Source organism: Pongo pygmaeus, chromosome 20, assembly GCF_028885625.2.
Source record: "Pongo pygmaeus isolate AG05252 chromosome 20, NHGRI_mPonPyg2-v2.0_pri, whole genome shotgun sequence".
In the NCBI taxonomy this organism is placed as follows: Eukaryota; Metazoa; Chordata; class Mammalia; order Primates; family Hominidae; genus Pongo; species Pongo pygmaeus.
The window spans coordinates 17471048-17498611 of record NC_072393.2 but is presented as its reverse complement, the minus strand read 5'-3'; the positions used below and the strand labels follow the sequence as shown (position 1 = coordinate 17498611).

The window sequence follows — 27564 nt, the reverse complement described above, 5'->3', positions numbered from 1 at the left end:
GGAAGAAGCAACTGCAGGGCTGTGGGATCAGAAGATCCTGGTCCTGTTCTGTAGGCCAGGGCAAGCCTACAGTTCAATGTTTGCAGGAGGCATGACTGTAGGCTGTCACTGCATGTCCTGGAGCAAGCCAGGCCAAAGCCACCTTTCCTAAAGGCCAGGATATTCTGGAAGTGAAGGGGGTGCTTATCTTTCTGTGGCCCTCTTTATATTCAAACTATCCAGGTTCATCTCCTGAATGAGCTATAAACTAAATATAAGCTGGGGTTCCCCAGCCCTTCTGGCAGATCCCAGATAAAGATCCCTACAGTTGGGAAAGGGGAGAAATGAATGCCAATCAAAAGCACCCTGCACAAAGTCCCTGCCTGGCCCTGCCAGGGCCACAAGAGCCAGGCCTGTCAGATGTGAATAACTTTCCTGTCGCCCAGGTCACCTCTGGCTGCTCCTGGACACCTTAAGATTCTGAAGACTCCAACACCAAAAAACAAACCGAGTTGGGACCCTCTGGCTGGAAAGTGTCCCCACCAGCTCCCACCTCAGACAAAGAGGCAGAGAAGCCATCCCTTAAAGACCCCTGGTCTCCAGGTGCCCAGGAAAGAAAGGAGGGCTCGTGGATGTCGTGCCTCTCCAGGGCTGAGCTCAGAGCAACCGGGGGACAGATTTCCTGTATGTCGTTTTACCCATTTAAGTCCAAGGATGCAGCTCTGCGGAGGTGGCGACAGTCCTGTACATGAGGGTGCATGCACACTCCCTTCTGAAACACAGTTCCGGCCCCACAACCGGCCCTGAGGTCCGTTCCTTGGATCCAGGGAATCCCAGAATCCCGCTAGTCCTGTCTTAAGGGGAGGGTGGTGAAGTTTCCAAGACGAGGACACTGGCACAGAGAGTGTTGGGACTCGTCCCAGGTCACCCAGCTGTTAAGTGTGAAGTCAGGAGGGACATGAATCAAGAGGGGAGGGTGGGGGGACTCTCCAGGGGCTGCACCTCAACATCTATCTGCACGGGGCCACTCTAACCCTTTCCTTCTCTTCCCTCCTCTCCGGGCCCTCCCTCCCTAAGCCTACCCTCAGTTCTTACCATGACTTCTACTTCGTTTACTTCCCTTCCAGCTCCCATTTCCCCGCTTCCCAATAGCCGGCTGCCGCATCAGTTAGTTCAGAACCCCCCGCATTTACTGAGCGCCCACTGGGGGCCAGGCGCCGCCCTCTTCTCAGACACCCTTCCTTCAATCGCGCGGGCAGACGTCCCCAGATCCGTCTCGCACCCCTTCCCCCCAACCGCACCCCGGCTGTCCCGCCACTGGCCTTGCCCACTCCCTCAGCCTGGGCCTCTCGTTCCCGCCTCCGTGCCTCCCCACAACGCCGTTTCCTGCGACCCTCCAATTACCACTTAAGCCACGTCCTCTTCAGAGAAGCTGCTCAAAACCACAAGACTCACCCCCCCCACGCCCGCGAACTCCCTCACCAGCTCCATCCCCATCCACTTTCTCCTTCACCGTCTCGCTTCCACCTCATCCCCAGCAACCTCTCCAAGACCCCCAGGCTCGTTCCCGCCCCCTCGACCCCTGCCGTCGCGTCCCCCATCAGCCCTCAGCTCCGTCCCTTTTCTGCGCAGCCCCCAAAGGCAGGCTTCGAGCTCGAGTCGCCAACCCGAGGCCACCTGGAACTCACCTGGCCTCGGCCGCCGCGCGCCGCCGGTCCCGGACCGGGTCCCCGGCCGGACGACCGCCTGCCCGCCCGCCGCTGCTCGGGCCGCTCCGCCCCGCCGCGCCCGCCGCTCCCCCGCGCGCTCCCGCTTCCGGGTTCCGGAGGGGCGGGGACGGAGGCGTGACGCCAGCGCGCCTAGGGGCGGGACATCGCGAAAAGCCCCGCCCCTACTTTCCGACAGATCAGGCCCCACCCACCGTCCCCACCCCCTACCTCCGATGGTGGGCGAGACCAAGCGCGAGGGGAGGACAGGCGGAGCACGCGTCTGGGGCCGCGCTCTCCGCACTTAGCCGGCGCTGCCTCACGCCTCGCAGCCACCCCTCTTGCGACTCCACAAATGGTCAGACCCGCAAGCAAGGGGGCGGGTCCGGCTTTGAAAAGCCGGCGAGTCGGGCCTTGAGGTTTAAGGCGGGAAAATGGCGGATTCCTCGGGGCGCGGTGCTGGGTGAGTTGGGGCGTCCGCAGGTCTGGATTTGTACACGCCATAGGGCTGGAGAGGATGGGCAGCGGAGTTAGGGAGTGAGGACCCTCGGGGTGAGTTCGGGTTCGACCCCGCCAGGAACTGCGCGGGCCCCTGAAGACCCCGATGGCGTGCTGCCTCTGCGCATGCTCCGGAGCGCTGACACCCGACCGGCCCTAGGTTCCGCGTCCTCGGCTGGGACGCTGGGCGACCTCCGGCAAGCGGCCTGACCTCCCAGTGCCTCGCTTTCCTCCGCTACGAAATGGGGCCGATGACGCAGCTCAACCTCGTAGGCGTCGCGTGAGGCTGAAACGCGCTTAGATCGGCGCCTGGGTCTTTACTGTGATGTTGCTCTTGGAATTATCGTTATGCAGTGAACAAGTGGTGGGCAACCACAGTGTCCCCTTTAATCCTCCCACGCGCTTTATTCTGTGCTCCCAGTTTACTGAGGAGATGATGGAGACCCAGGGAGGGGAAGTGACTTGCCTAGGGTAACACACCATGAACAAGAAAGAAGTTGAATACTGACCGAGAGCTAGGCATGAATGATCCTGAGGCTATATTTGTCTAGTTTTGTTAATTCTGCCAGTGTTGATTGTGCCGGGTGCAAACTGAAGTGAAATTGGCCAGCAAGAGGAATCACTCCACCGCCCCTTGCCAATCTATCGGTTACTTGCCGTAACCGATAAATTGACAGTAGCACCTCCCAGGAACAGGTACAGTACCTGAGGCTCGCACAGGTTGTAGGGACCCCCCTCAGGTCGCAGCAGGTTCACCCAGGAGCCCATTCGGTTTGAGGCCACAGCCCTAGCTCAGTCCCCAGAGGGAGTCTGTGCTCTTGTCTCTTTCTGGCTCTGAGACTGCCCCGGGGGTGACCTATGTAAAACCTGTGCGTCTTTGTTTTGCAGCGAGGAAAAAGCAGGTGTGAACAGTTAGGAAGCTGTCAGGTTAGGAGCCTATGGGCGAGCGCAGCTGCTGGCACCTGGCGAACATTTGCTAAATTGCTAAGTTGCCTCTCCCCACGGTGGCCTGGAAGTGTCCCCAACATTGTCTGGGTCTCACTTTGAGGTCCTGGGAGCCTGCTTCAGAGGAGGTGGCCGCAGGGACCAGTGGAGCCGCCCTTGGTGATGGGAGCAGGAGTTACAGTGCCCTGGCCTTGGCCCTGCCCCTCCACTTGCCCACCCACTTGTCCCTCCTATGTTACTGGTGTCTGTTCTTGGGTCCCTTCTCTTCTCACCAGCTCAGGCTGAAACCCTGAAACCCCTAGTCATCCCAGATTCTCCCTCTCCTGCACTCCCACAGCTGATGAGTCAGCGATTCCTATCTCAGGGTCCCTTCTTTCCTATTACATCAGGCTTCATTCTATTTTTATTTTTATTTATTTATTTATTGAGATGGAGTCTCACTCTGTCGCCCTGGCTGGAGTGCAATGGCATGATCTCGGCTCACTGCAACCTCTGCCTCCTGGGTTAAAGCGATTCTCCCGTGTCAGTCTCCCAACTAGGTGGGACTACAGGCACATGCCACCACCCCGGCTCATTTTTGTATTTTTAGTAGAGATGGGGTTTCACCATGTTAGCCAGGATGGTCTCGATCTCCTGACCTCGTGATCCGCCCGCCTCAGCCTCCCAAAGTGAGGTACCTGCTGGGACCATTCCTCGTACCTGCCTGTCAAGATGTTGTTCTTCCCTTTCTGGGCAGGAGCTCTGTGTTTTGTTACCACTGCGTCTCTACTGGTATACAGTAGGTGCATCAATGTCTGGTGAATGAATGAACCCAGGGATAACTTGAGATCTGCTGTGATCTCTTCCACAGAGCTCTCATTACCCTCCTCTCTTCTCAGTTTGGGTGTTCACCTATGCCTTCTTGCCCAGGTGACCAGGGCTGGCTGCTCCTTGTGTCCCTCTTCCTGTTGAGGTGGCCCAGCCTCACTGAAATTGTCCTCGGGCAGCCCTCGGACTGGGCTGTCTGAGCTTCAACTAGCAGAGACACCTCGCCGGCTTCCCTGTGCTTCTTGGGCAGTGAGATGAACAAGACCTCTCTCTCTTCTCTTGCAGGAAGCATGCAACCGGCCCCACAAATTCTAGCAGCGCCAAGAAGAAGGAGAAAAGAGTTCAAGGTGAGCAGTGTCAGGATCTCTTGAAGGAACATGGTTTTCTTCTTTCATTACGTGCTTTTGGAGGAAGAAAAAAACAGGCCAGAGAAGGGGGCCTATGGCTTTACCTCCTTGTAGTCACACCTCTGGGGATTCTGGGTCTGGCCATCCCAGCCCTGTGGCGAGGGCTGTGTCAGGAATGGTGGTGGTCATTTTGAGCAGTGGCTTCCCTTGGTGGCCATGGGGGTCATGGGCTGTGTCCAGGACATGTCCCCTGGAAGCATGGGTGTGGAGACCATGGAGATCATTATCTAAAATCAAACTCTGTCTTTTTTTTTTTTTTTTTTGAGACAGGGTCTCACTATGTTACCCAGGCTGGTCTCGAACTCCTAACCTCAAGTGATCCTCCTGCCTCCGCCTCCCAAAGTGGTGGGATTACAGGCATTAACCACTGACCCTGGCCTAAAATCAGACTCTCAATTCCCACTGCGTAAGCCTGTCAGTCTCATGAGGGGTGCCTGTACATCTGATTTCCACCTATCAGTCTGGGGTCACCATTAACGGCCTCCTCCATGAGCCAAGATCGCACCACTGCACTCCAGCCTGGGCGACAGAGTGAGACTCTGTCTCAAAACAAAAAAAAAAAGGAAATGTGGCCGGACACGGTGGCTCACACCTGTAATCCCAGCAGTTTGAGAGGCCAAGGCGGGTGGATCATGAGGTCAAGAGTTCAAGACCAGCCTGACCAACATGGTGAAACCCCGTTCTACTAAAAATACAAAAATTAGCCGGGCATGGTGGTAGGTGCCTGTAATCCCAGCTACTCAGGAGGCTGAGGCTGGAGAATAGCTTGAACCTGGGAAGCGGAGGTTGCTGTGAGCTGAGATCGCACCACTGTACTCCAACCTGGGTGACAAGCGAAACTCCATCTCAAAAAAAAAAAAAAAAAGGAAATGCTTGGCTTGCTTGCATGGTAGATTCTAGAGTCCATCGTTGGAGGCCGAGACTATGATACAATGAGGTATTTTCTCAGTGTGTGCAGTGTTGCAGGGCCCAATTCAGTGAGCTTAGAGCAGGATTTTATTTCCAAGCGAGGCAAGGTTTGTATGTTTCAGCGTCGCTGGGTGAGTTGTCTATTTCCTGACCACTTATTCCCAAGTTCTAAACATCGCATGTTAATCTCGCATATAACAGCTATAATATTTATGAGCTACCTCGTTCTTGGACAAGAATTGTATCCTTCTTCATAATATTGCTTCTGTGGAAAATTCAGCCTGTTTGTTTATTTGTCTATTTATGTTTTTGAGATGGAGTCTCGCTCTGTCACCCAGGCTGGAGTGCAGTGGCGTGATCTCGGCTCACTGCAGCTCCCGCCTCCCAGGTTCAAGCGATTCTCTGCCTCAGCCTCCCAAGTAGCTGGGAGCATGCCACCATCCTGGCTCATTTTTGTATTTTTAGTAAAGACAGGGTTTCACCATGTTGGCCAGGCTGGTCTCAGACTTCTGACCTCAAGTGATCCGTCCACCTCGGCCTCCCAAAGTGCTGGGATTACAGGCGTGAGCCACCGCGCCTGGCCAGGCTGTTTAAAACAAACAGTTGTATCCTAGTTTTCAGGAAACTTGAAAGTGCTTTTGTTTCCCCACCATCCAAGGCAGCCCAAGCCTGAGATCCTCCTTGTTGAGCAAAACTGTTTGCTGATGCTACTAGAAAGACCTGGGCTGGATGGTCTTTCTGCTGGGAGCTGGGGATGTCCTTTCTCTTAGCTGTTCGATCACCATCCAGGGGAGACTCTTTTTGTGACCTGGTTGTCCCTGGGACCCCACCTGGTCCTGGCCTCAGCCCTTAGAGACCTGCACCATGAGAGTGGCCTCCCGATTGTCCACATCTGCCGGGCACCCACACTCGCTCTGCAGGCATGGCGCATTCCTGCCCTGGGGCTGCCCAGATTGACAGCCCAGCCCTTTGGCTGACTGAAGGATCCTTGTTAACTCTGAGGGCACCTCCTTTTCTCTCAGGGTAGCAGCTGCAACCCCAGTCCCCAACAGAAGAATCAACTGGAACAAAGATATGGTCGAAGTCACAATCTCACTTGGCTGAACTCTCAAGCTGTGTGACATTGAGCATGTCACTCTCCCCGGGCCTCTTCAGTACAAAGGCAAACCTCTAGGCTCTATGGCACCGATACAATACAGAACCATTCTTTTTTTTTTTTTTTTTTTTATGAGACAAAGTCTAACACTGTCGCCAGGCTGGAGTGCAATGGCACGATCTCGGCCCACTGCAGCCTCTGCCTCCTGGATTCCAGTGATTCTCCTGCCTCAGCCTCCCAAGTAGCTGGGATTACAGGCACGTGCCACCACGCCTGGCTAATTTTTGTAGTTTTAGTAGAGACGGGGTTTCTCCATGTTGGCCAGGCTGGTCTCGAACTCCTGACCTCAGGTGACCCACCTGCCTTGGCCTCCCAAAGTGCTGGGATTACAGGCGTGAGCCACTGCGCCTGGCCTAGAATCATTCATTTGACATATTATTGAGTGCCTACCCCGTGCCAGGTGGTGGAACATAGCAGCGAGCGAAGGAGACAAAAATCCTGGGCCCCTGGGGCTCTAGGGAGGAGGTGGGCATTACATGAGAACCGTAAGGAGGCGATGGGGGGCGCTAGATGATGACAGATGCTGTGACGAAATGGCAGGCAGAGACAAGTGTGCTGTGGTCTGAACTGAGCAGAGCCTTGAGAGAGGGAGGTGCCTGCAGGGGGATGCACAGCAAGGGGGTCCATGCAGCAGAGCGGCTGAATAGAGCAAGTGAGAGGTGACAGAGTGATAAGGTTAGAGGCAAGTTGCTGGTGGCACAGGGCCCAGAAGGTTCCCGGAGGCACTTAGGCTTCCTGAGCCCATGGACCTAGCACGCCAGCCTGTCTCAGCCCTGAAGGGCAGTTGGAGGCTGATGGAACGTTTCAGGAAGGAGGGAACGAGCAGTGGTTGTGCCTGGTGGCTCAGATGACCAGGACTGAGAATGGACTGCTGGGCTCAGGAGCAAGGGAGGTCACAGTGGTCTTGTCCAGAGGTGTTCTGGTGCAGTGGTGTGTCTGCAAGCTGGATTGTCGGGGGCGGGATTCAAGGGAAGGAGAAAGGAGAGGAAGAGGAGCTGGTGAGTAAAGAACTCTGGGGTGTTTGCTATCAAGGGGATGGGAGAAATGGGGGGAGGCAGAGAGTGCAGGTAGGAGGAAGAATGACCTCCAGCATCTGGTGGAGAGAGGAGCTGTGGGGATTCAGGCAGGGAGGTGGGAGTTGCGGGGCATTTCCTTTTGGAAGTGAGGGCTGGGCTTTAGCACCTAGAATGGGGGGCGCTTTATCTGGGAGCACAGAGGTCCATTCACAGGGCCGGGGGAATGCAGCCATCGGGACTGGAGGTGGCTGGATGTGGTGGCGGAAGGGTCTCCTGGGGCCACTTCTGTCTTCCCAGTGAAGGAGGAAACAGGTCACCTGCTGAGACCGAGGGTTGGGCCTGGCGTAGGAGGTGGGAGGAACAAGTTTGAGGGAGGGGTCCGGGAGAGGGCTGGGGGACAGAACGGGACTAACCGGATCCAGTTCAGACCCCTACCTCCAGAAGCTGGGGTGACAGGTGGCATTTATTCCATCCACAGTCACGCTCCCAGGATTAGCCCTGGAAGGGGACCTGGGGTCGGGCTGTCACCAGGGATTTGGCTCTGTCTGAAGAGGGCCTGGGTGTTGGACATGTCTCAGGGCAGGGGGTCCCAAACTGAGTAAGGGGTGGGGGGAGTAAAAGGTAGTACCAGGAGTGAGTCCTAGACACACGCAGGCGGGGGAAGGGGCCGTTGGGGTTACACGAGATGGGAGGAAGGAGTAAGCCACCTGGAGGCCTTCAGTGAAAGCTCTTTCTTCTTTCCCTCCCCCTTGTCTGAGTGCACTTGCAGCTTTGACCTTGGAGGGTGTTCCTTGATCTTACTTCCTCAGGAACTCTGTGACTCCACACATGGCTTGGGACTTGCATACAGTAGGCGTCCCATGCATGCTCGAGGCTGCCGAAGGACGTGATCAGAGGCGAGCAGGAGGAGTGGTGATTTCCTCTGTTCTGGTCACTGAGTGGAGAGGGCCCCTGGCATCTGGGTCTCTGGGGCGTGGGGTCTGGGTGTGTGGGGTCTTCGGTCCTTTGTAGTTTTGTCGTGCACCAACAGTGTGTTCCCACAGGTGGAAGAGTGATTGAGTCCCGGTATTTGCAGTATGAAAAGAAGACAACCCAAAAGGTAAGGCCGCACCCAGCTTCCATTTGCAGCAGTTCTGAGCATGGTTCTGAGTAACTGGAATTCCGAAACTAGCCATGGGAGGCGGTCACAACCTGGTCCTGAAGGAAGCATTTTGGGATCTTCACCCGGGTGCTTTTGAGACCATCAGCCCTTCATGCTGCCAGCTGTGAGTCTCTGTCATCGACAGCTCATGGCTATAAGCATCTCTTTTACGAAGCTGTGATCTCCATTGAAACATAATATCGTTCTTACCTTTTTTTTTGTTTTTGAGGCAAGGTCTCTGTCTATCGCCCAGGCTGGAGTGCAGTGGCGTGATCACAGCTCACTGCAGCCTCAGCCTCCCAGGCTCAAGCCATCTTCCCACCTGAGCCTTCTGAGTAACTGGGACCAAAGGTGTGTGCTACCACACCAGCAAATTTTTAAACATTTTTGTAGAGACGGGGTCTCCCTATGGTGCCCAGGCTGGTCTTGAGCTCCTGAGCTCAAGTGATCCTCCCGTCTTGGCCTCCCAAAATATTGGGATTACAAGTGTGAGCCCTCCCGCCCAGCCTGTTCTTGCCTTTCAACCCAGTTAATTCACTTTCTGGATTCTGAAGCTGTCTTATCCAGTGCCCAGCGCACAGTTCTTGGTGTCTGGCTGGTATTTAAAAAACAGCTACTTTGGGAGGCCGAGGTGGGCGGATCACTTGAGGCCAGGAGTTCGAGACCAGCCTGGCCAACATGGCAAAACCCCGTCTCAACTAAAAATACAAAAATTAGCCAGATGCAGTGGCGTGCACCTGTAATCCCAGCTACTCAGGAGGCTGAGGCAGGAGAATCGCTTGAACCTGGGAGGCGGAGGTTGCAGTGAACCAAGATTGCACCACTGCACTCCAGCCTTGGCGACAGAGCGAGACCCTGTCCTGTGTCTTCAAAAAAAAAAAAAAAAAAGACTAAAATAAAAAAATAGGTTTTTAGAGAAAAACTATGGGAAAAATGACATCCTTCGATCACTCCAAATTGGAGTAAGAGTTTAGTGAACTATTGTGTAGGCACACCATGAAATATCATGAAACCATTGAAAGTAATGGCATGAAAGATATTTAACCACGTGAGAACGTGCTTTGTGTGAGTTCGTGGGAGCAATCAGTAGATTATACAATTGTATATTTTCTTTCAGTGAAGTCAAGGTCGGATTCTTCCCTCTGCTTTCCAAATCTTGGTTTATGATAAAATTAAGTCAAATTCCCATTGCCTGTCTTTCACTCTGGGTGGCTGGTGGGTTCTCGACCCTGTGACTTAAGATTCGGCTTGAGAAAAGAGGATACCTTTGCACAAACAGATACTCTTCTCAGAGCAATTTTCAACAAAGAGTCACAGTCTTCCACGCTCCAAATTTTCATGTTGTCGCCAAGACTTGGTTACAGCGCCCCCGTGTGTCTGCGTGCTGTAACATTTTAGGCCTTTAGATCTTTTCTGTTTTTTCCCCCCATTTTAAAAATCAAGGTGTCATTTACATGGAGTCAGCATCCCCCTTTTCAGCATAGGGTCCTGCCTGTTTTGACAGACATAGACAGTCATGGAACCGCCTCTAGAATCAAGCTACAGAACCAGTCCTCCCTAAATCCCCTTGTGCTCTGATAGGACCAGCCCCTCTCCCACCTCCAGGCAACCACAGATTGGCTTTCTGAATCTGCATTTTTGCCTTTTTTAGAAGGTCATATCTGTGGCATCACAGTTTGTAGCCCTTGCCTCTGACTCCTAACACTTAGCAGAGTGCCTTTCAAGTTCCTCTGTGTTGCATGTATTACATGTAGGTGCTTCCTTCCTTTTTTTTTGAGATGGGGTCTCACTCTGTTGCCCAGGCTGGAGTGCAGTGGTGCGATCTCAGCTCACTGCAACCTCCGCCTTCTGGATTCAAGCCATTCTCCTTCCTCAGCCTCCCGAGTAGCTGGGATTACCGGTGTGTGCCACCCCACCTGGCTAATTTTTGTATTTTTAGTAGACACAGGGTTTCAGCATGTTGGCCAGGCTGATCTTGAACTCCTGGCCTCAAATGATCCACCTGCCTCAGCCTCCCAAAATGCTGGGATTACAGGCATGAGCCGCCATGCCCGGCCTGGTTCCTTCTTATGGCCGAATAGTATTCCATCAAGTGGGTAGACCACAGTGTGTTCATCTGTTCATTGATTGACAGGCAGTCAGTTGGTTTCCTGTCTTGGTGATTATGAATAAAGCCTCCATAAACATTCTTGTGTGTTTTTCTGTGTAGACGTGGTTTTATTTCTCCCAAGAGGAGGATTGCTGGCTCGCAGAAAAACTCAAACTGTGTTTCCTATTCTCCCACTCAACAACAGTCAACACAGGACTTCTGAGGGTTCCCCCACCAGCAAGCAGCAGCCACCAGCTGGGTATCTTCCAATTCAATTCTGACACACTCTACCTGGAAATAGCATCAGAACCTATACGGTGAGGGCTCAGTCTCCAAGACTGCCCCTCTTCTGCCTCTAGAACTTCTGACCAACCAAGTTCAAGTTGGGATTCCCATGACCCCCCGTCTTTGGGTTCAGTTAATTTGCAGGAGTGACTCACAGAACTCAAGGAAACACTTAGGTTTACCAGTTTATTATAAATGATATTACAAAGGATACGGATGGAGCCGAGTGTGGTGGCTCATGCCTGAAATCCCAGCAATTTGGGAGGTCGAAATGGGAGGATTGCTTGAGGCCAGGAGTTCCAAACTAGCATGGGCGAGACCCTGTCTCTGAATTTTTTTTTTTTCATTAGCCAAGTGGCCGGACATGGTGACTTAGGCCTCTAATCCCAGCACTTTGGGAGGTGAAGGTGGGAAGATTGCTTGAGCCTGAGTTTGAGGCCAGCCTGGGCAACATAGCAAGACCCTACCTCTACAAAAAAATAAAAATAGCTGTGTGTAGTGGTGGGTGCTTATAGTCCCAGCTACTCGGGAGGCTGAGGCAGGAAGATCATTTGAGCAAAGGAGGTTGAGTCTGCAGTGAGCCACTGCACTCCATCTTGAGTGACAGCGAGATCCTGTCTCTTTTTTTTGTTTTAGAAAATAAGAGACGTGTAGGGTGAGATATGGGAGAAGGCGCACAGAGCTTCCATGTCCTGTTTGGGCATACCACTCTTTGGGAATCTCCACGTGTTAGCTATCTGATCTGAAATCTCTCCAAGCTCTGTCCTTTTTTTTTTTTTTTTTTGAGATGGAGCCTCGCTCTGTTGCCGAGTCTGGAATGCAGTGGTGCGATCTTGGCTCACTGCAACCTCCGCCTCCCGGGTTCAAGCTATTCTGCCTCAGCCTCTGGAGTAGCTGGGATTACAGGCGCACGCCACCATGTCCAGCTAATTTTGTATTTTTAGTAGAGACGGGGTTTCTCCATGTTGGTCAGGCTGGTCTCGAACTCCGGACCTCGTGATCCGCCCACCTCGGCCTCCCAAAGTGCTGGGATTACAGGCGTGAGCCACCATGCCCAGCTCCTTTTGGGTTTTTATGGAGTCTTCATGACTTAGGCATGATCGAAGCACGGACAGCCCTGTGGAAATGTGATTGGTCAAAGAGGGTATGCTCTAAACCCAGCAAGGCCTGTCTGTTCACATTCTTCTTGGCCTCTGTTGCATTTTTTTCCTCTGGGGTGTGAGGCAGGACCCTCTCTGGCAGGTGAAAGGAGTGTGGGAGGTCAGAGAGATCCTGCTTACTGTAAAAAGGGCTTATAGGAGTTACAAGCCATAAGTTGTAGATGTAAACATCTCTCTATATATAATGGTAACAAGAAACTACCTGTTATCCACAGTGGCTGCACCATCTTTATGTTCCCACTAGGCACATAGATGAAGAGTACAAGTTGTTACTTTCACATTCTAGCCAGTCTTGTGGGTGTGAAGTGATACTTCACTGTGGTTTTCATTTGCGTTTTCATAATAGCCGATGATATTGAGCATCTTTTCATGTGCTTATTTGCCATTCCTGTATCTTTGCTGATGTGTCTGTTGAGATCTTTTGTCCAGTTTTAAATTGGGTTGTTTTCTTATTACTGAGTTTTGAGGGTGCTTTCTGTATTCTGGATACCAGCTCTTTGTGGTGCTTTGCAAATATTTTCTTCTAGTCTGGCTTGTCTTTTCATGCTGTTAAGTGTTTTAATTTAAGAGGCAGTAGTTGTCGATTTCGATGAAGCCCAGTTGATCACTTTCCCCATTTGTGGATTGTGCTTTTGGAGTCTTATCCAAGATATCTCCACCTAATCCAGGATCACAGATTTTCTCCTGGTTTCTTGTACGAATTTTGTAGTTTAGGTTTTACTTTTAAGGCTGTGAGTTAGTTTTTGTGTATGGTGTGATGTTTAAATCAAAGTTCGTTTTTTCATGTATGGGTGTTCAGTTGTTGCAATCCCATTCATTGAAATGATTTTCCTTTTTCCCATTGTATTCTCTCATCATCTCTGTCAAATATCAGTTGACCATATATGTGTGCATCATGTCTGGGCTCTGTTCTTTTCCATTGTTCTGTGTATGCATCCTTATGCTAGTTCCACACTGCTGAGGTTACTGTAGCTTTTCACTAAGTCCTGAGAACAGGTAAAGTGAGACCTCCCACTGTGTTTTTCCAAGACTTTAGTCTCTTCTAGTTCCTTTGGCTTTCCATAGAGATTTTAGAATTGTCATTTTCTGGCAAAATATCTGCTGGATTTTGAATATATTGAATTCATAAATCAGGGAGAATGCCTTCTTAATAACATCGAGTCTTTCAATACATGAACACGGTACGCTTCTCCATTTATTTAGATCTTCCTGTATTTCTTTCAACATTGTTGATCTTACACATATTTTATTTGGTTTATAACTAAGCATTTGGTGTTTAGTGCCATTGTATGTGGTACTGTCTTTTAATTTCAATCTCCAAACTTGTTCATTGCTACTTCATTGCTAGAAATGTGAATTTTTACATGTTGACCCTGTGTCCTGCACCCTTGCTGTATTAGAGTTCTCCAGAGAAACAGAACCAATAAGAGAGGCTTATAAAAGGATGTGAATATATAAAAGGAGATTTATTTACGCGGGATTGGCTCATGTGATTATGGAGGCTGAGAAATCCCAGGATCTGCTGTCTGCAAGCTGGAGAGCCAGGAAGGTTGGTGGTTTAGTTCAGTGTGAGTCTGAAGGCCTGAGACCAGGGGAGCCAAAGGTGTAAGTCCCAGTTTGAGGACAGGAGGAGATGGGGTAAGATAGCTCAGCCAGGCAAGCAGGAAGCAAAAGGCGTGAATTTCTCCTCCTTCCACCGTTTTGTTGTATTCAGGCCCTCAAGGGATTGGATGGTGCCCATACACACAGGGGAGGGCAGTTTATTGCATCCACCAATTCAAATGCTGATCTCATTAGTAAACACCCTCACAGACACACCCAGAAATGTTCAGTCTGGGGCACCTCATATCTAGTCAAGTTCACCCACAAAATTGAAAGAAAACTCTTGTTAAACTTACTAATTTTAGTAGCAGTTTTGAAGATGTTCGGGGATTTCCTACATGAAAAATTACGTCTGTAAGAACAGAGTTTTACTTTTCCTTTTCAACCTGTTTGCCTTTTACTTCTTATCTGAGGACCTCCACTGTGATATTGAATGAGAGTGGTGTGTGTGCGTCATGTCGTTGCTCTGGTCTCGCTTTGTCTCCCAGGCTGGGGTGCAGTGGTGTGATCACAGCTCACTGCAGCCTCAAACCCCTGGGCCTGAGCGATCCTCCCAACTCAGCCTCCTGAGTAGCTGGGACCACAGGCGGGAGCCACTGCACCTGGCCCTTGCTCTTTATAAGATTTTCGTTTTGCTTTTGGTAATTAGAAGGCCAGTGCTCCTTGTGTTTCTTTAAAAAAATATTTTTGACAATGTATGTGTAAAAACTGTTTCTCCTGATGACCAGTGTTATATGTTCTCTCTAGAAAACTAGCAAATACTTAAATGAGTCTAGAAAAAAATCAGTCACCTGTAATCTACCATGTCAATAATCACCAGCAAACATTTTGGTAGTTTCCTGTGTTCTCTGCAAGTGAGCATCTACATTTTGACAAAATTTGTTTGTCCTGTATATATGAGGTAAAATTTCAAACCTCTTTAAATGTCTCCCCTGCCTCAAAGTAAGAGCAGTTACGAAACAGTGCAGACCGCATCAGGGCCCGTTGTTATGAAAGGAGGATGTCTTGTCCTCTGAGTGTCTTGTGTTCCCATAACAGGCTCCTGCAGGAGATGGGTCACAGGCCCGAGGAAAGATGTCTGAAGGTGGAAGGAAATCCAGCCTGCTCCAGAAAAGCAAAGGTGCGAGACAGCCCTGGTCCTCGGGCAGTGATGAGCGCGGCAGTAAATTTTGTCTGCATGGGTGCTAAGTTAAAGTTCCCTCTTTCCTTTCTGGGAAAGGTCAGAAGCAGTGAGCAGAGAGAGTTGGAGCATAAGGACAGACTGGGTGGATGTGGGGAGGTGAGCGGGGATGCGGAGAAAAGGGGAGATCACTTCTTCCCTGTGTGGCCCCACAGAAAAGGCACATTGCCATCATGGTACTGCTTTGTGACATCAGTTTCTTGTCTACGTGACTGTTTTCCCACTGGTGCTCTGAGAGCAAGACTCTTAGAGAGGCTATTAGGACTCATCCTGAGGTTGGGAGTTCGAGACCAACCTGGCCAACATAGTGAAACCCCATTTCTACTAAAAATACAAAAATTAGCTGGCCATGGTGGCACACGCCTATAATCCCAGCTACTTGGGGTGCGGGTGCGGGGCTGAGGCAGGTGAATCGCTTGAACCTGGGAGGCGGAGGTTGCAGTGAGCCGAGATTGTGCCATTGCATTCCAGCCTGGGCAACCGAGCGAGACACCGTCTCAACAACATCAACAAAAAGACTCAGCTCTGCTGTTTGTAACATTAAAAACAACCCCAGACCAGACATAGAGGAACAGGTATAGCTGTGTGCCAATAAAACTGTTTACAAGCAAAGGAAGTGGGCTGGATTTGGCCTATGAGCTACAATTTGCCACTCCTGGTGTAGATGTTTATGAGAATTCGCGCTATGCCCTTCTCAGGCGTGGCTGAGAAGCAAGCACACTAGAGCCAGCCTGCTAGTCTTTCCCCATCTAATTGGGTTGAAGGCCATGCATGAAGCTGGGAATGCTGGTGTGGCCAGGGGATCAGACTGGGCCTGCCACACCTTAAAACCAGTTCTTACTCAAGGGTGATTCCGACCCCCAGGGGACTCTTTGGCAGTGTCTGGAGATGTGTTTGGTTGTCATGTCTGGGGGAAGGGGTTCATCTGGTGGGTGGAGGCCAGGGAGGCCGCTTAACATCCTGAATGCACGGGACACCCCCACCACTGCAAGGAAGGATCCAGCCCCATGTGCTCGCAGTGCCATGGCTAAGAAACCTTAATTTAAACCACACCATAATGATTTCAAAGGACTGCTTGTTTGAGTTCCATTGTATGGCTTTGTAGAAAATTAATTTTCTTAGTGCAAATGCTATACATGCTGATGATAAAATATTCCAGGGCAAAAGCAGTAGCAATAAAAAGTTACCACCTCTAGCTGGGTGTGGTGGCTCACGCCTGTAATCCCAGCACTTTGGAAGGACGAGGCGGGTAGATCCCTTGAGCCCAGGAGTTCCAGACCTACCTGGCAACATGGTGAAACCCTGTCTCTACTAAAAATAAAAAAATAAAAAATTGTCTGGGCATGGTGGCACTCACCTGTATTCTCAGTTACCCAGGAGGCTGAAGTGGGAGGATTGCTTGAGCCTGGGAGGCAGAGGTTGCGGTAAGCCTAGATTGTGCCACTGCACTCCAGCCTGGGTGACAGAGCAAGACCCTGTCTCAAAAAAAAAAAAAAAAAAAAAAAAATTTCCACCTCCTCACCCCAGGCTCCCAGTCTGTGCCCTGAGGGCATGTGCTCTCAATAGATTTTTGCTGATCTTTCCAGATTTTTTTAAGAATTTCAACACAAATCGTTGTTATATTGTACCCTACACATTGCGGTGACCTTCCTCTTTTCATTTCCAGGTCATTCATTTCCTCAGCTGCATAGTTGTTCATTAAATAGTCTCATGCTTAGTTCCTAACACAACATATCATATGTGCCATCTGTTGGCGTTTGTAGCACTCCTGGGCTCTTGTGTAGTGGTAGCATGCTATATGCTAGTGCCCATCTTAGACAGTGTAAGGCTTAATTTTACAGTTTAGAATATATGTTAAAAGATGAAGGGTACTCCCAGGGAGGGTGAACAGTCCAGAAGCTGCAGAAAAAAGATGGAAAGATTACTTGGCTGAGTGCGGTGACTCATGCCTGTAATCCCAACACTTTGGGAGGCCGAGGTGGATGGATCACCTGAAGTCAGGAGTTTGAGACCAGCCTGGCCAACATGGTGAAACCCCATCTCTACTAAAATACAGAAATTAGCTGAGCATGGTGGCGGGTGCCTGTAATCCCAGCTACTCGGGAGGCTGAGGCAGGAGAATCCCTTGAACCCGGGAGGTGGAGGTTGCAGTGAGCCGAGATTGCTCCATCGCACTCCAGCCTGGGTGACAAGAGTGAAACTCCATCTCAAAAACAAAAAAGATGGAAAGAGAGTAGAGGGCAGAATGGGATTATGGCATCGTATCCCACCCTTAGCATCTTGTGAACTAGCAGAAAGGCCTATTTGCGTCTCTTTGGTTATACAGAATGTCTCTCTCTTCTAGTGATACTTTAAAAATAGAGTCAAGGTGATGGCTGGGAATTTCCACAGGTTTTTTTTTTTTTAAGCCTTTCCACCTTGGACGAAATTGGGCTTTTAGAAGCAAGTGGTATTGTTCAGAAACACAGCCTGCGTTTCCTGGCTTGAATGGAGAGTGTCTCTTGACTGTGCTGACTTTTGGGGATTCTTTTCTTAACAGCAGATAGCAGTGGGGTCGGAAAGGGTGACCTGCAGTCCACGTTGCTGGAAGGGCATGGCACAGCTCCACCTGACCTGGATCTCTCTGCTATTAATGGTAAATCATTTGTTTCACCCCTTCTGTCAGTCACTGGGGGTTGCAGTAGGTCTCAGTGGGCTTCCAAAGTACAGTTGGCCCACAGTGGGGTCACATCCACCAAACCCATTGTAAGTTGAAAATATTGTACATCAAAAATATACTTAATACCTTGGTAAAGGGTATTAAACTTGCCTTTTGCCCCTTGCAAAGCTGAACAACTTTAAGCTGGACTGTTATAAGTCCATATACTCCTCAATTTATGATGGGGTTACATCCCAATTAACCCATCATTAGAAAAAAAATGGCAACCAGGGACCAGTCTAAATATGCTATTCACCATTAAAAATGCTGTGCTTTATCTTAGACAAAAGCATCGTCAAAAAGACGCCACAGTTAGCAAAAACCATATCAAAGAAACCTGAGTCAACATCGTTTTCTGCCCCTCGGAAAAAGAGCCCAGTAAGTGTCTGAAACAAGAGGGCAGCCACAGATGGGTTGCATAGATCTGATTTAGAGTCCACTCTGAACCAGATGCCGAGTGCCCACGGATCCAAGAACATATAAGACACCCATGCCCTTTAGGACAAAAATCAAGACCACAAATGTTCTTAGATCATTTGTAGAGTTTACATTTCCCCGAGTACACATTCAGTAGTGGATACCAATATGGAGCCATGTAAAAAATGAGACAGGGAACTTCTCTGTGCCCACGCTGTACTGGGAAAGGCACAATGCCAGGCCCTGTCCCTTGGTGGGAGGACGGCTAGGCTGTGGTCTCACTGGGGTGAGGACAAGACTGGTGGGTGGGGGACCAGCAGGTGGGGAGACTGCATTCTGGTCCTGGTGCAGCACCAAATTGGTGGGTATTCTCAGCTTGTCCTTGACTACCCAGGTGCAGCTGTCTCTCCACCTGCCAGGTGCCAGGGGAAGAAAGGTTGTGGACCTCCCTCTTTCATCTCAGAGTGCCGGAGAAAACCAAATAAAAGAAAATACAAGCAATAGACCCACTACAGTAGAGAACTACCAAATATCAAACTGAATACAGAAAATCCACACAAGCCAGAGTTCTGCCCCTGCTGGGAAAAGAGCTGGATTTATACCACTTCATCAGGAATTGAGAGGGTCTTTTTCTTTTCTTAAGGATTTATCTGAAGCAATGGAAATGATGGAGTCTCAGACACTACTGCTGACGCTACTATCCGTAAAGGTGAAAACAGTTCCTTGTTCACGTCTGCCATGGATGGAAGGGTGGCCTCCATTCACCATGGGGAGGGAGTCCCCACCTGCTTGAACTTTTCTTTTACATTTAACAGATGGAGAACAATCTTGCTGAGTTTGAAAGAAGGGCAGAAAAGAATTTATTAATAATGTGTAAGGAGAAGGAGAAGCTACAGAAAAAGGCTTACGAGCTGAAGCGCAGGCTTCTCCTCTCTCAGAGGAAGCAGGAGCTGGCAGATGTCCTGGATGCCCAGGTCAGTTGTAAGTGACACTCTGTGACCAGTGAGTGTTCCCTATGAATCTGTCCCATCTCCACTGTTTCGGGTAGCATTCGTGCTAGGGTATCATTGCTCACTGGCTTCTAACTCTGTGTTGGGCTTTTAATGCCACACTTGCTCTGGTCCTGGTGTTGGTCTATGATGGCACTTTTAGAGGATGAGGTTACAAAGTAAAGTGTGAACGAATAAGGGAGGCATGCACCTTCTATGCACTTGTGCAGAGACTTCCTGAGTGCCTGATGATTGTGAGCAGCAACAGGATGACATGCTCTGGGACTCCCTGCAGGGTCAGGGTACTGGTGGGAGGCACATCACTCCTAGTGCTGTGTGGTCAGCAGTGTCCACGTGGGAGAAGGACAGGAACGAACCCCTGGAACCCAGAAAGGGCTGGTCGGCAGGGGCGGACCCCCCACCCAGTGGGTGAGTTTCCTGTGGTTCCTGTGGGACAGAGTCCCACAACCTGGGTGGGCAAAACAACTGGAATTCATTCTCTTATGGTTCAGGAAGCTGAAAGTCCAAGACTGAGGTGTTGGTGGTTGGCTCTGTCTGAGGGCCGTGAGGGAGAATCTCTCCTGGCCCTGTCTTTGGCCTGTGAATGGTTGTCTTCTCTGTGTTCACATGTCCTCCCCACTGTGTGTGTCTGTGTCCCCCTTTCCCCACAAGACACCAGTCGTGTTGGATTAGCATCCCCCCCACAACCCCCCTGTCACGTCATGTTAACTTGATGACCCTGATAAAGTCCCTGTTTTCAAATAAGAGCACATTCCAAGGTACTGGGAGTTGGATCGTCAGGTATGAATTTGGGGGGATACAGCTCAACCCCTAACATCCAAAATTTTCATGTGAGCACCCCTGCAGCTAGACCCTGGGCTTGAGTACAAGGTCTCTGACCTTAGGGAGCTCAAAATGGAAGAAAAAGAGACAAACCCAGTTGACCCTCAAACAACACGAATTTGAAGTGTGAGGTTCCACTTACCTGCAGATTTTTTTCAGTAAGTATATTGGAAAAAGTTCTAGAGATTTGTGACAATTTGAAGAAACTCATAGATGAACCTTATAGCCTAGAAATACTGAAAAAATTAAGAAAAAGTTAGGCATGTCATGAATGCATACATACTTGTCCCAGCATGGGCAACATAGTGACACCCAATCTCTACAAAGAAAATTTTTTTTTTTTTTTGAGATGGGAGTCTTGCTGTGTCACCCAGGCTGTAGTGCAGTGGCGCTCTCTCAGCTCACTGCAACGTCTGCCTCCCAGGTTCAGGCGACTCTCATACCTGAGCTTCCTGAGTAGCTGGGACTACAGGCATGCATCACTACGCCCGGCTAAATTTTGTATTTTTAGTACAGACAGGGTTTTGCCATGTTGGCCAGGCTGGTCTCGAACTCCTGACCTCAAGTGATCTGCCCTCCTTAGCCTCTGAAAGTGCTGGGATTATAGGTGTGAGCCACCGCATCTGGCCAATTTCTATAAAAATTAAAAATTAGCCAAGTGTGGTGGCATATGCCTATAGTCCCAGCTACTTGGGAAGCTGAGGCAAGAGGTTTGCTTGACCCTGGGAGGTGGAGGCTGCAGTGAACTGTGATCACTCTACAGCACTCCAGCCTGGGCAACACAGTAAGATCTTTCTATAAAAAATATATATGTGCAGTGGCTCACGCCTGTGATCCCAGCACTTTGGGAGGCTGAGGTGGGCGGATTACTTGAGGTCAGGAGTTTGAGACCAGCCTGGCCAACATGGTGAAACCCCGTCTCTACTAAAAGTACAAAAAATTAGCTGGGCATGGTGATGCGTGCCTGTAACCCAGCTACTTGGGAGACTGAGGCACAAGAATTGCTGGAATCCGGGAGGCGGAGGTTGCAGTGAGCCGAGATTGCGCCACTGCACTCCAGCCTGGGAGACAGAGCAAGACTCCATCTAAAAATATATGTGTGTGTGTGTGTGTGTGTGTGTATGTGTGTATGTGTGTGTTTGTATAGATGCTAATCTATTTACATGTTTATTGAATGTTTGCTATCAGTAAGGTTTCAGTCAGCAGTAGCTATCAGTAAATTTGAGGGAAGTCAAAAGTTAAATACAGATTTTTGACTACACAGGGGTTGATGCCCCAAACTCCCGTGTTGCTCAAGGGTCAATCGTATATCATTTCAAACCCCCATGAAGACCCAGACAGCATGTCTGGGGTAGGAGTGGGCCATGCCGGAGATGGCCTTATGGAAGGCAGGCGTTTAGGCGCAGTGCTCTAAAGCAGGTGGGCTCAGCTGAGGGCCCAAGCCTAGAACCCCTGGCAGACACACGTTCTCAGTAAGGGGCCTGGGCCGCCTTGCCATCCACTTGGCTCTCTTGGGGAGAGCTCACCACACCCTCGGAAACTTCCTGAACTCTGATCCCCTGGGGGATGGTGAAGAACAGCGCTGTATCTTAACCCTGCACAAGCCGTTAAGCTTCCAGAGAGGGGACTCCAGGGTCTCCCCCGATTATCCCTTCTGCTTACAGATCGAGATGCTCAGCCCCTTTGAGGCAGTGGCCACACGCTTCAAGGAGCAATACAGGACATTCGCCACGGCCCTGGACACTACTAGGCACGAGCTTCCCGTGAGGTCCATCCACCTGGAGGGAGACGGGCAGCAGCTCTTAGGTAGGAAACGGGGCGTCCCAGCGTGTGTGCAGCAGGCGGGGCGAGGAGTGTGTGTGGGTGCTTCCCATGGGCCCCTTGTCATCGCCACAAGTGCCCTCTTCCCCAAGTAAGGCAGAGGATGGGGAGGACTGGCCAGGCTGTGGTTCCTCCCGGGTCTCGCCCTGAGTAAGTAACCACACTGGGATTTGAACCTCAGGCATTGGGATTCACAGAGACCTGTCCTGCCTAAGGCGTTTTGTAGGGATGGCCTGTAGTCTCCTGAGTCCTGGGCCCAACAAATATGCCTTAGTGGTTGTGGGGGGCGGTGACAAGACCAGCAGCCCCACCCTGGCTTTCCCCCTCAGCAGAGCAGTGAGGTCCCTTTTCAGGCATAGGGTTCCCACCTAATCCCTAACTTTTGAAGACTTTGGCAAGTGTGAAAAAACTGCCACGCTGCATCTTAAATTCTCTTCAGAACAGGTATCTTCCCAAATAGCAAGTTTTTGGCTGCCCTGGAATTTGGTTCTTTTTTTTTTTTTTTTTTGAGACAGCATCTCGCTCTGTTGCCCAGGTTGGAGTGCAGTGACACAATCTCAGCTCACTGCAACCTCTGCTTCCTGGGTTTAAGTGATCCTCCCACCTCAGCCTCCTGAGTAGCTAGGAGTACACGTGTGCACCACCACACCTGGCTAATATATATATATATATATATATATATTTTTTTTTTTTTTTTTTTTTTTTCCTGTAGAGACGGGGTTTCACTATGTTGCCAGGGCTGGACTTGAACTCTTGAGTTCAAGCAGTCCTCCCAGCTTGGCCTCCCAAAGTGCTGGGATTATAGGCATGAGTCACCGTGCCCTGTCATTGTTCTTTTTGTTTTTGGAGGTGGAATCTTCTAGCGTAGTCGCCCAGGCTGGAGTGCAGTAGTGCAATTACAGCTCACTGCAGCCTTGAACTTCTCAGCCTCTGCTCAGATCCTCCCACCTCAGCTTCCTGAGTAGCTGGGATTACAGGCATGCGCCACTATGCCCAGCTAATTTTGTATTTTTAGTAGAGACGGGGTTTCTCCATGTTGGTCAGGCTGGTCTTAAACTCCCGACCCCAGGTGATCCGCCCGCCTTGGCCTCCTAAAGTGCTGGGATTACAGGCATGAGCCATTGTGCCTGGCGCACCTGGCTAATTATTGTTTATTTTTTTGTAGAGATGAGGTCTGGCTATGTTGCCCAGGCTGATCTAGAACTGCTAGGTTCAAGTGGTCTCCCACCTTGGCCTCCCAAAGCACTGGGTTCCTGAATAGGCGTGAGCCCCCTGCCCGGCCGGGTTTCTGATTTTATGACTGCGGTCACCTCCACATCTGTAACTCTTAGAAAACACTCAGTCTCTGCTCAGTTCCTTAGGTAGTTGCTGGGAGCGGCCTAGGGATCGTGTTGAGTTTTCCGGGGCTGCCATACCGAGCGGCCACAGAATGGGTGGTTTGAAACAACGGAAAGATATTCCTTCCCAGTTCTGGGAGTCTTGATTTCAGCCAGAAGTCTGAAATCAAGGCGTTGATGGGATTGGCTCCCTCCAGGGGCTGTCAGGTGAGCTCATCCTGTGTCTCCCCCACCTGCTGGTGGCTGCTGGTGGCCCTTGGTGTTCCTTGGCTCGTGGCCATGTCCCTCCATGCTCTGTCCGTCCTCACGTGGCCTCCTCCCTGGCTGTCTCGTTATTGAAATTTCCTGCATCAGGCTCAGCACGGTGGCTCATGCTTGTTATCCCAGCACTTTGGGAGGCTGAAGCAGGTGCATCACGAGGTCAGGAGTTCAGTATCATCCTGGCCAAGATGGTGAAACCCTGTCTCTACTAAAAATACAAAAAAAATTAGCCAGGTGTGGTGGCAGGTGCCAGTAATCCCAGCTACTCAGGATTCTGAGGCAGGAGAATTGCTTGAACCCGGGAGGCAGACGTTGCAGTGAACCAAGATCGTGCCACTGCACTCCAGCCTGGGCGACAGAGCAACACTCTGTCTCAAAAAAAAAAAAAAAAAGAAAAGAAATTTCCCACATCCAATGAAGGCACAAGTCACTGGTTTAGGCCCCACCCATCTTAACTCCACCCCATCCACAAAGACCCTGTTTCCAGGTAAGCTCACGTTCACTAGGAGTGGAGGATTGGAGTGAAACGTACGTATTGGGGAGGGCATAATTCGGTCCACAGCCGGAGGGAGAAGAGGCTGGCTGATATGGCGCTTAAAAGGCTCCCAAAATGTGACTCTCATGTACGATTGGCCTTGATGTGACGTGTGTCAGGGTAGAGAGGCGTGTTGTCCTAGTGCAGGTGACACAGGTCCCGCAGTTGCAGGCATCCCTTTGCTCAGCGGTACAGGGAACAAGGACTGTTTTTCAGTTGCTCATGGTCTGGCTGGGAGGCCTCAGGCATTCTCCCTGGCACAGCACAGCCCTTTTCACATTTGCATTGGTTTCTGTTGAGGACACCAGAGTGACATTTCAGTTCTGGTCCAATGCCCTCCTGGATATATGGATGTGCCTGTCCCACAATCTCAGAGCACGGGTTGGAGAAAGCACGAATGTCTTCCTTGGCTTCCACTTCTTCCCTGTGCGCTCTCCACGGTTCCAGCGCGATAGCCGAGCATCATGACAGAAGTCTGTCGGCCGCTCCACTTATGTGTGCCTTGCGTGGGGCACCTTGCCATCTATCGCCCACCATCCCTCTTCCCCTCCAGACGCCCTGCAGCATGAACTGGTGACCACTCAGCGCCTCCTGGGAGAACTTGATGTTGGTGATTCGGAAGAAAATGTGCAGGTGCTGGACTTACTGAGCGAACTCAAGGACGTGACGGCAAAAAAGGACCTTGAGCTCCGAAGGTACCTCGGAAAATGCTTTAAGAAAGAGGTGGCACCCTGTTTGCTCAGGGCTGTTGGTAGCTGCACTGTTGGGGTGGTGCCAAGTTCCTCTTGGAGTTCAAAGGAGGTTCAGTCCCCTGAGCGAGCTGCTCTTTTCCCAGACGCTGCACGATATGAGAATGGCCAGCAGGTGTCATTGTCATCCGTATTGTGGATAACAAAATCTCCAACCAAGAGCACCTGCCTTGCCTTTCCTTTTTTTTTTTTTTTTTTTTGAGACAGGTTCTCACTCTGTCGCCCAGGCTGGAGTGCAGTGGCAGATCTCAGCTCACTGCAGCCTCAAATTCCTGGGCTCAAGTGATCCTCCCACCTCAGCCTCTTCAGTAGCTGGGACTGCAGGTGTGCGCCACCACGCCCAGCTAATTGCCCTTTTCTAGCCCACTTCTCAGTCATTTTTGAGCTACTGGGGATTCTAGGTGAAGTGAGGATCAAATATGCTGTAAGACATGTCCTAGATTCACAGAGCATAAGACTCAAGCAGAGCAGGGGGAAGAGAGAACAAAAGAGCTCAGAAAAATCCGTGGAAGGGCGGGGCGCAGTGGCTCACGCCTGTCATCCCAGCACTTTGGGAGGCCGAGGTGGGAGAATCACTTTAGGCCAAGAGTTCAAGACCAGCCTGGGCAACATGGTGAAACCTTGTTTCTATTTATTATTTATTTATTTTGAGACAGAGTTGCCCAGGCTGAAGTGCAATGTCATGATTTTGGCTCACTGCAACCTCCACCTCCCGGGTTCAAGCAGTTCTCCTGCCTCAGCCTCCGAACTAACTGGGATTACAGGTGCACACCACCACGCCTGGCTAATTTTGTATTTTTAGTAGAGACAGGGTTTCACCTTGTTGGTCAGGCTGGTCTTGAACTCCTGACTTCAAGTGATCTGCCCACCTCGGCCCCCCAGAGTGCTGGGATTACAAGCGTGAGCCACCACGCCAGGCCTCTCTGTTTAAAAAATACAAAAATTAGCCAGGCACAGTGGTGCATGCCTGTGGTCCCAGCTACTCAGGAAGCAGAGGTGGGAGAATCATCTGAGCCTGGGGAGGTCAAGGCTGTAATGAGCTGCGGTCATGCCACTGCACTACAACCTGAGCAGTAGAGTGAGACCCTGTCTCAGGACAAAAAAAAAAATATATATATATATATATATATATATATCCATGGAAGTTCTCAAGCAGCTGGAAGAGAAGGGGTGTCACCTACCATTCACATCCTCAGAGTAACCCAGCAGCACAGGCGCCTTCACATCAGCCCTATTGGTGTTTTCAATGCCTTCCAGGGTAAGGTCCCAGGAGGATGTTTTTTGAACTTCTGATTGATAGAAATGGCCCAGATCTTAAAGGACTGTGCAGTGGTTTGCACAGAGCACATATCCTTGTGCGTCCAGACCCCCAAAACCCATCAAGACCTCCCCCCACTTTTTTTTTTTTAACCTCCCCCAGGAGATTTCTAACCATGCGCTTTTCTCCACCTCTTCAGTAGAGTATCTTTTCTCTTTTTTACAATGCTAAGTCTTTTTCCTGAGGTGCTTAAAATATTGGAAAAGGACTTAGGCAAAACAGCTAGCCACCCACTGTGGCATTTCTTTCTCCTGTGGGTGGCCATGGATCAATTCAGGAGACATCAAAGGGTTATAAAGCCACAGTCCCCCTCCCAGGATGACTCATTCATCCATGAACAGCGGAACCCTCATGAACCCAGTCACCTCTTAAAGGCCCCACCTCTCTCTGCTGCCACATTGGGGATTATTATTATTGAGACAGGGTTTCATTTTCATTGCTTAGGCTGGAGTGCAGTGGTGCGATCTCGGTTCACTGCAACCTCTGCCTCCGAGGCTCAAGCGATCATCGACCACCCCAGTCTCCCAAGTAGCTGGGACTACAGGCGTGCACCACTGCACCCGGCTAATTTTTTTTTTTTGAGACGGAGTCTCAGTTTGTTGCCCAGGTTGGAGTGCCAGTGGCGCGATCCTCGGCTCACTACAGCCCCTGTCTCCTGGGTTCAAGCGATTCTCCTGCCTCAGCCTCCCCAGTAGCTGGGATTACAGGTGTGTTCCACCACGCCCGGCTAATTTTTGTATTTTTAGTAGAGATGGGCTTTCACCATGTTGGCCAGGCTGGTCTTGAACTCCTGACCTCAGGCGATCTGCCCGCCTCGGCCTCCCAAAGTGCTGGGATTACAGATGTGAGCCATCACGCCCAGTTTTTTAAAAAAATTTTTTGTACAAACGTGGTTTTGCCATGTTGCCCAGGCTGGTCTCGAACTCCTGGCCTCAAGCCATCTGTCTGCCTCGGCCTCCCAAAGTTCTGGGATTACAGCACTTTAATCCCACTTTACCTGGCCAGGGGATTAATTTTTAATGGGAGTTTGGGAGGGGACAGATACTCCCACCACAGCAGCAGCACAGCACTGAGCTCCATGAACATTTCTTGGATGAATCTTTCCTTTCATGCCTGGTGCTGTTCTTGGGGGGTTTCCCTGATTGAGTCTTTTCAGAAGATCTTGTTTGCTGGCCCTTTCCCACTGAGCACATGGGGCATGTGAAAATCCGCCTCCCCGCGTGGCAGCCCTTCGTTCACCACACGCATGCGCGTCGCCTCAGAGGGTGAAAGCCGTTATTCTTTCTCCCATCCTCAACAGGAGCTTTGCCCAGGTGCTGGAACTCTCCGCAGAGGCAAGCAAAGAGGCAGTCTTGGCAAACCAGGAAGTCTGGGAAGAGACCCAGGGCATGGCGCCCCCCAGCCGGTGGTATTTCAATCAAGACAGTGCCTGCAGAGAATTTGGGGGAGCACCCAAGAACACGCCCCTGTCTGAGGAAGACAACCCAGGTGCCTCGTCAGCCCCCACTCAGGCCATGTTCATCAGCCCAAGCGAAGATTTTTCTTCAAGCAGCCAGGGAGAAGTCCCGCCCTCTGTCTCTCGTTCAGGGAGGGACTTGTCATGACTCATGCTTACATTCAGGATACTTGAGCACTTTATATACTACCGTAGCACTGTAGCTATTTTTTATGTGATAATCTTGTTTGATAAAACAGTAAACCTGTTTTGCAGTTGAA

General features: G+C 50.6%; 2 protein-coding genes across 19 annotated transcripts in view; one reads left to right on the top strand and one right to left on the bottom strand.

The window, feature by feature from the left end:
• Window positions 1-1807, bottom strand: part of MYO9B (myosin IXB) — a 136442-nt gene extending 134635 nt beyond the window's left edge. For all 13 annotated transcript variants that reach the window (XR_010125048.1, XR_010125049.1, XM_054465920.2 and 10 more), the window contains exon 1: window positions 1668-1807. The gene's annotated coding sequence lies outside the window, so the exon portion shown is untranslated. The remainder of the gene's footprint in view (window positions 1-1667) is intronic.
• HAUS8 (HAUS augmin like complex subunit 8) lies at window positions 1799-27564 on the top strand. Of its 6 annotated transcripts, none has more exons than XM_054465914.2 (11): window positions 1799-2148; window positions 4221-4282; window positions 8467-8522; window positions 14739-14820; window positions 17420-17515; window positions 17862-17956; window positions 18639-18704; window positions 18811-18969; window positions 21492-21633; window positions 24335-24476; window positions 27149-27564. In XM_054465914.2, exons 1-11 carry the CDS (start codon window positions 2120-2122, stop codon window positions 27450-27452), a joined length of 1233 nt encoding a protein of 410 aa, XP_054321889.2. In that variant the 5' UTR covers window positions 1799-2119; the 3' UTR covers window positions 27453-27564. The 6 variants fall into 6 exon arrangements, with proteins under 6 accessions (XP_054321889.2, XP_054321891.2, XP_054321890.2 ...); XM_054465915.2 differs by having other exon boundaries at window positions 1965-2148; window positions 17423-17515; XM_054465917.2 differs by lacking the exon at window positions 17862-17956 and having other exon boundaries at window positions 2118-2148.

Excerpts from the sequence above, each read along its gene's own strand:
- HAUS8 (XM_054465914.2), top strand. The coding sequence starts at position 2,120 with ATGGCGGATTCCTCGGGGCGCGGTGCTGG. Across the intron at positions 2,149-4,220 it reads TCCTCGGGGCGCGGTGCTGG|GAAGCATGCAACCGGCCCCA; the intron begins GTGAGTTGGGGC and ends CTTCTCTTGCAG. Across the intron at positions 17,516-17,861 it reads GGATCTCTCTGCTATTAATG|ACAAAAGCATCGTCAAAAAG; the intron begins GTAAATCATTTG and ends GCTTTATCTTAG.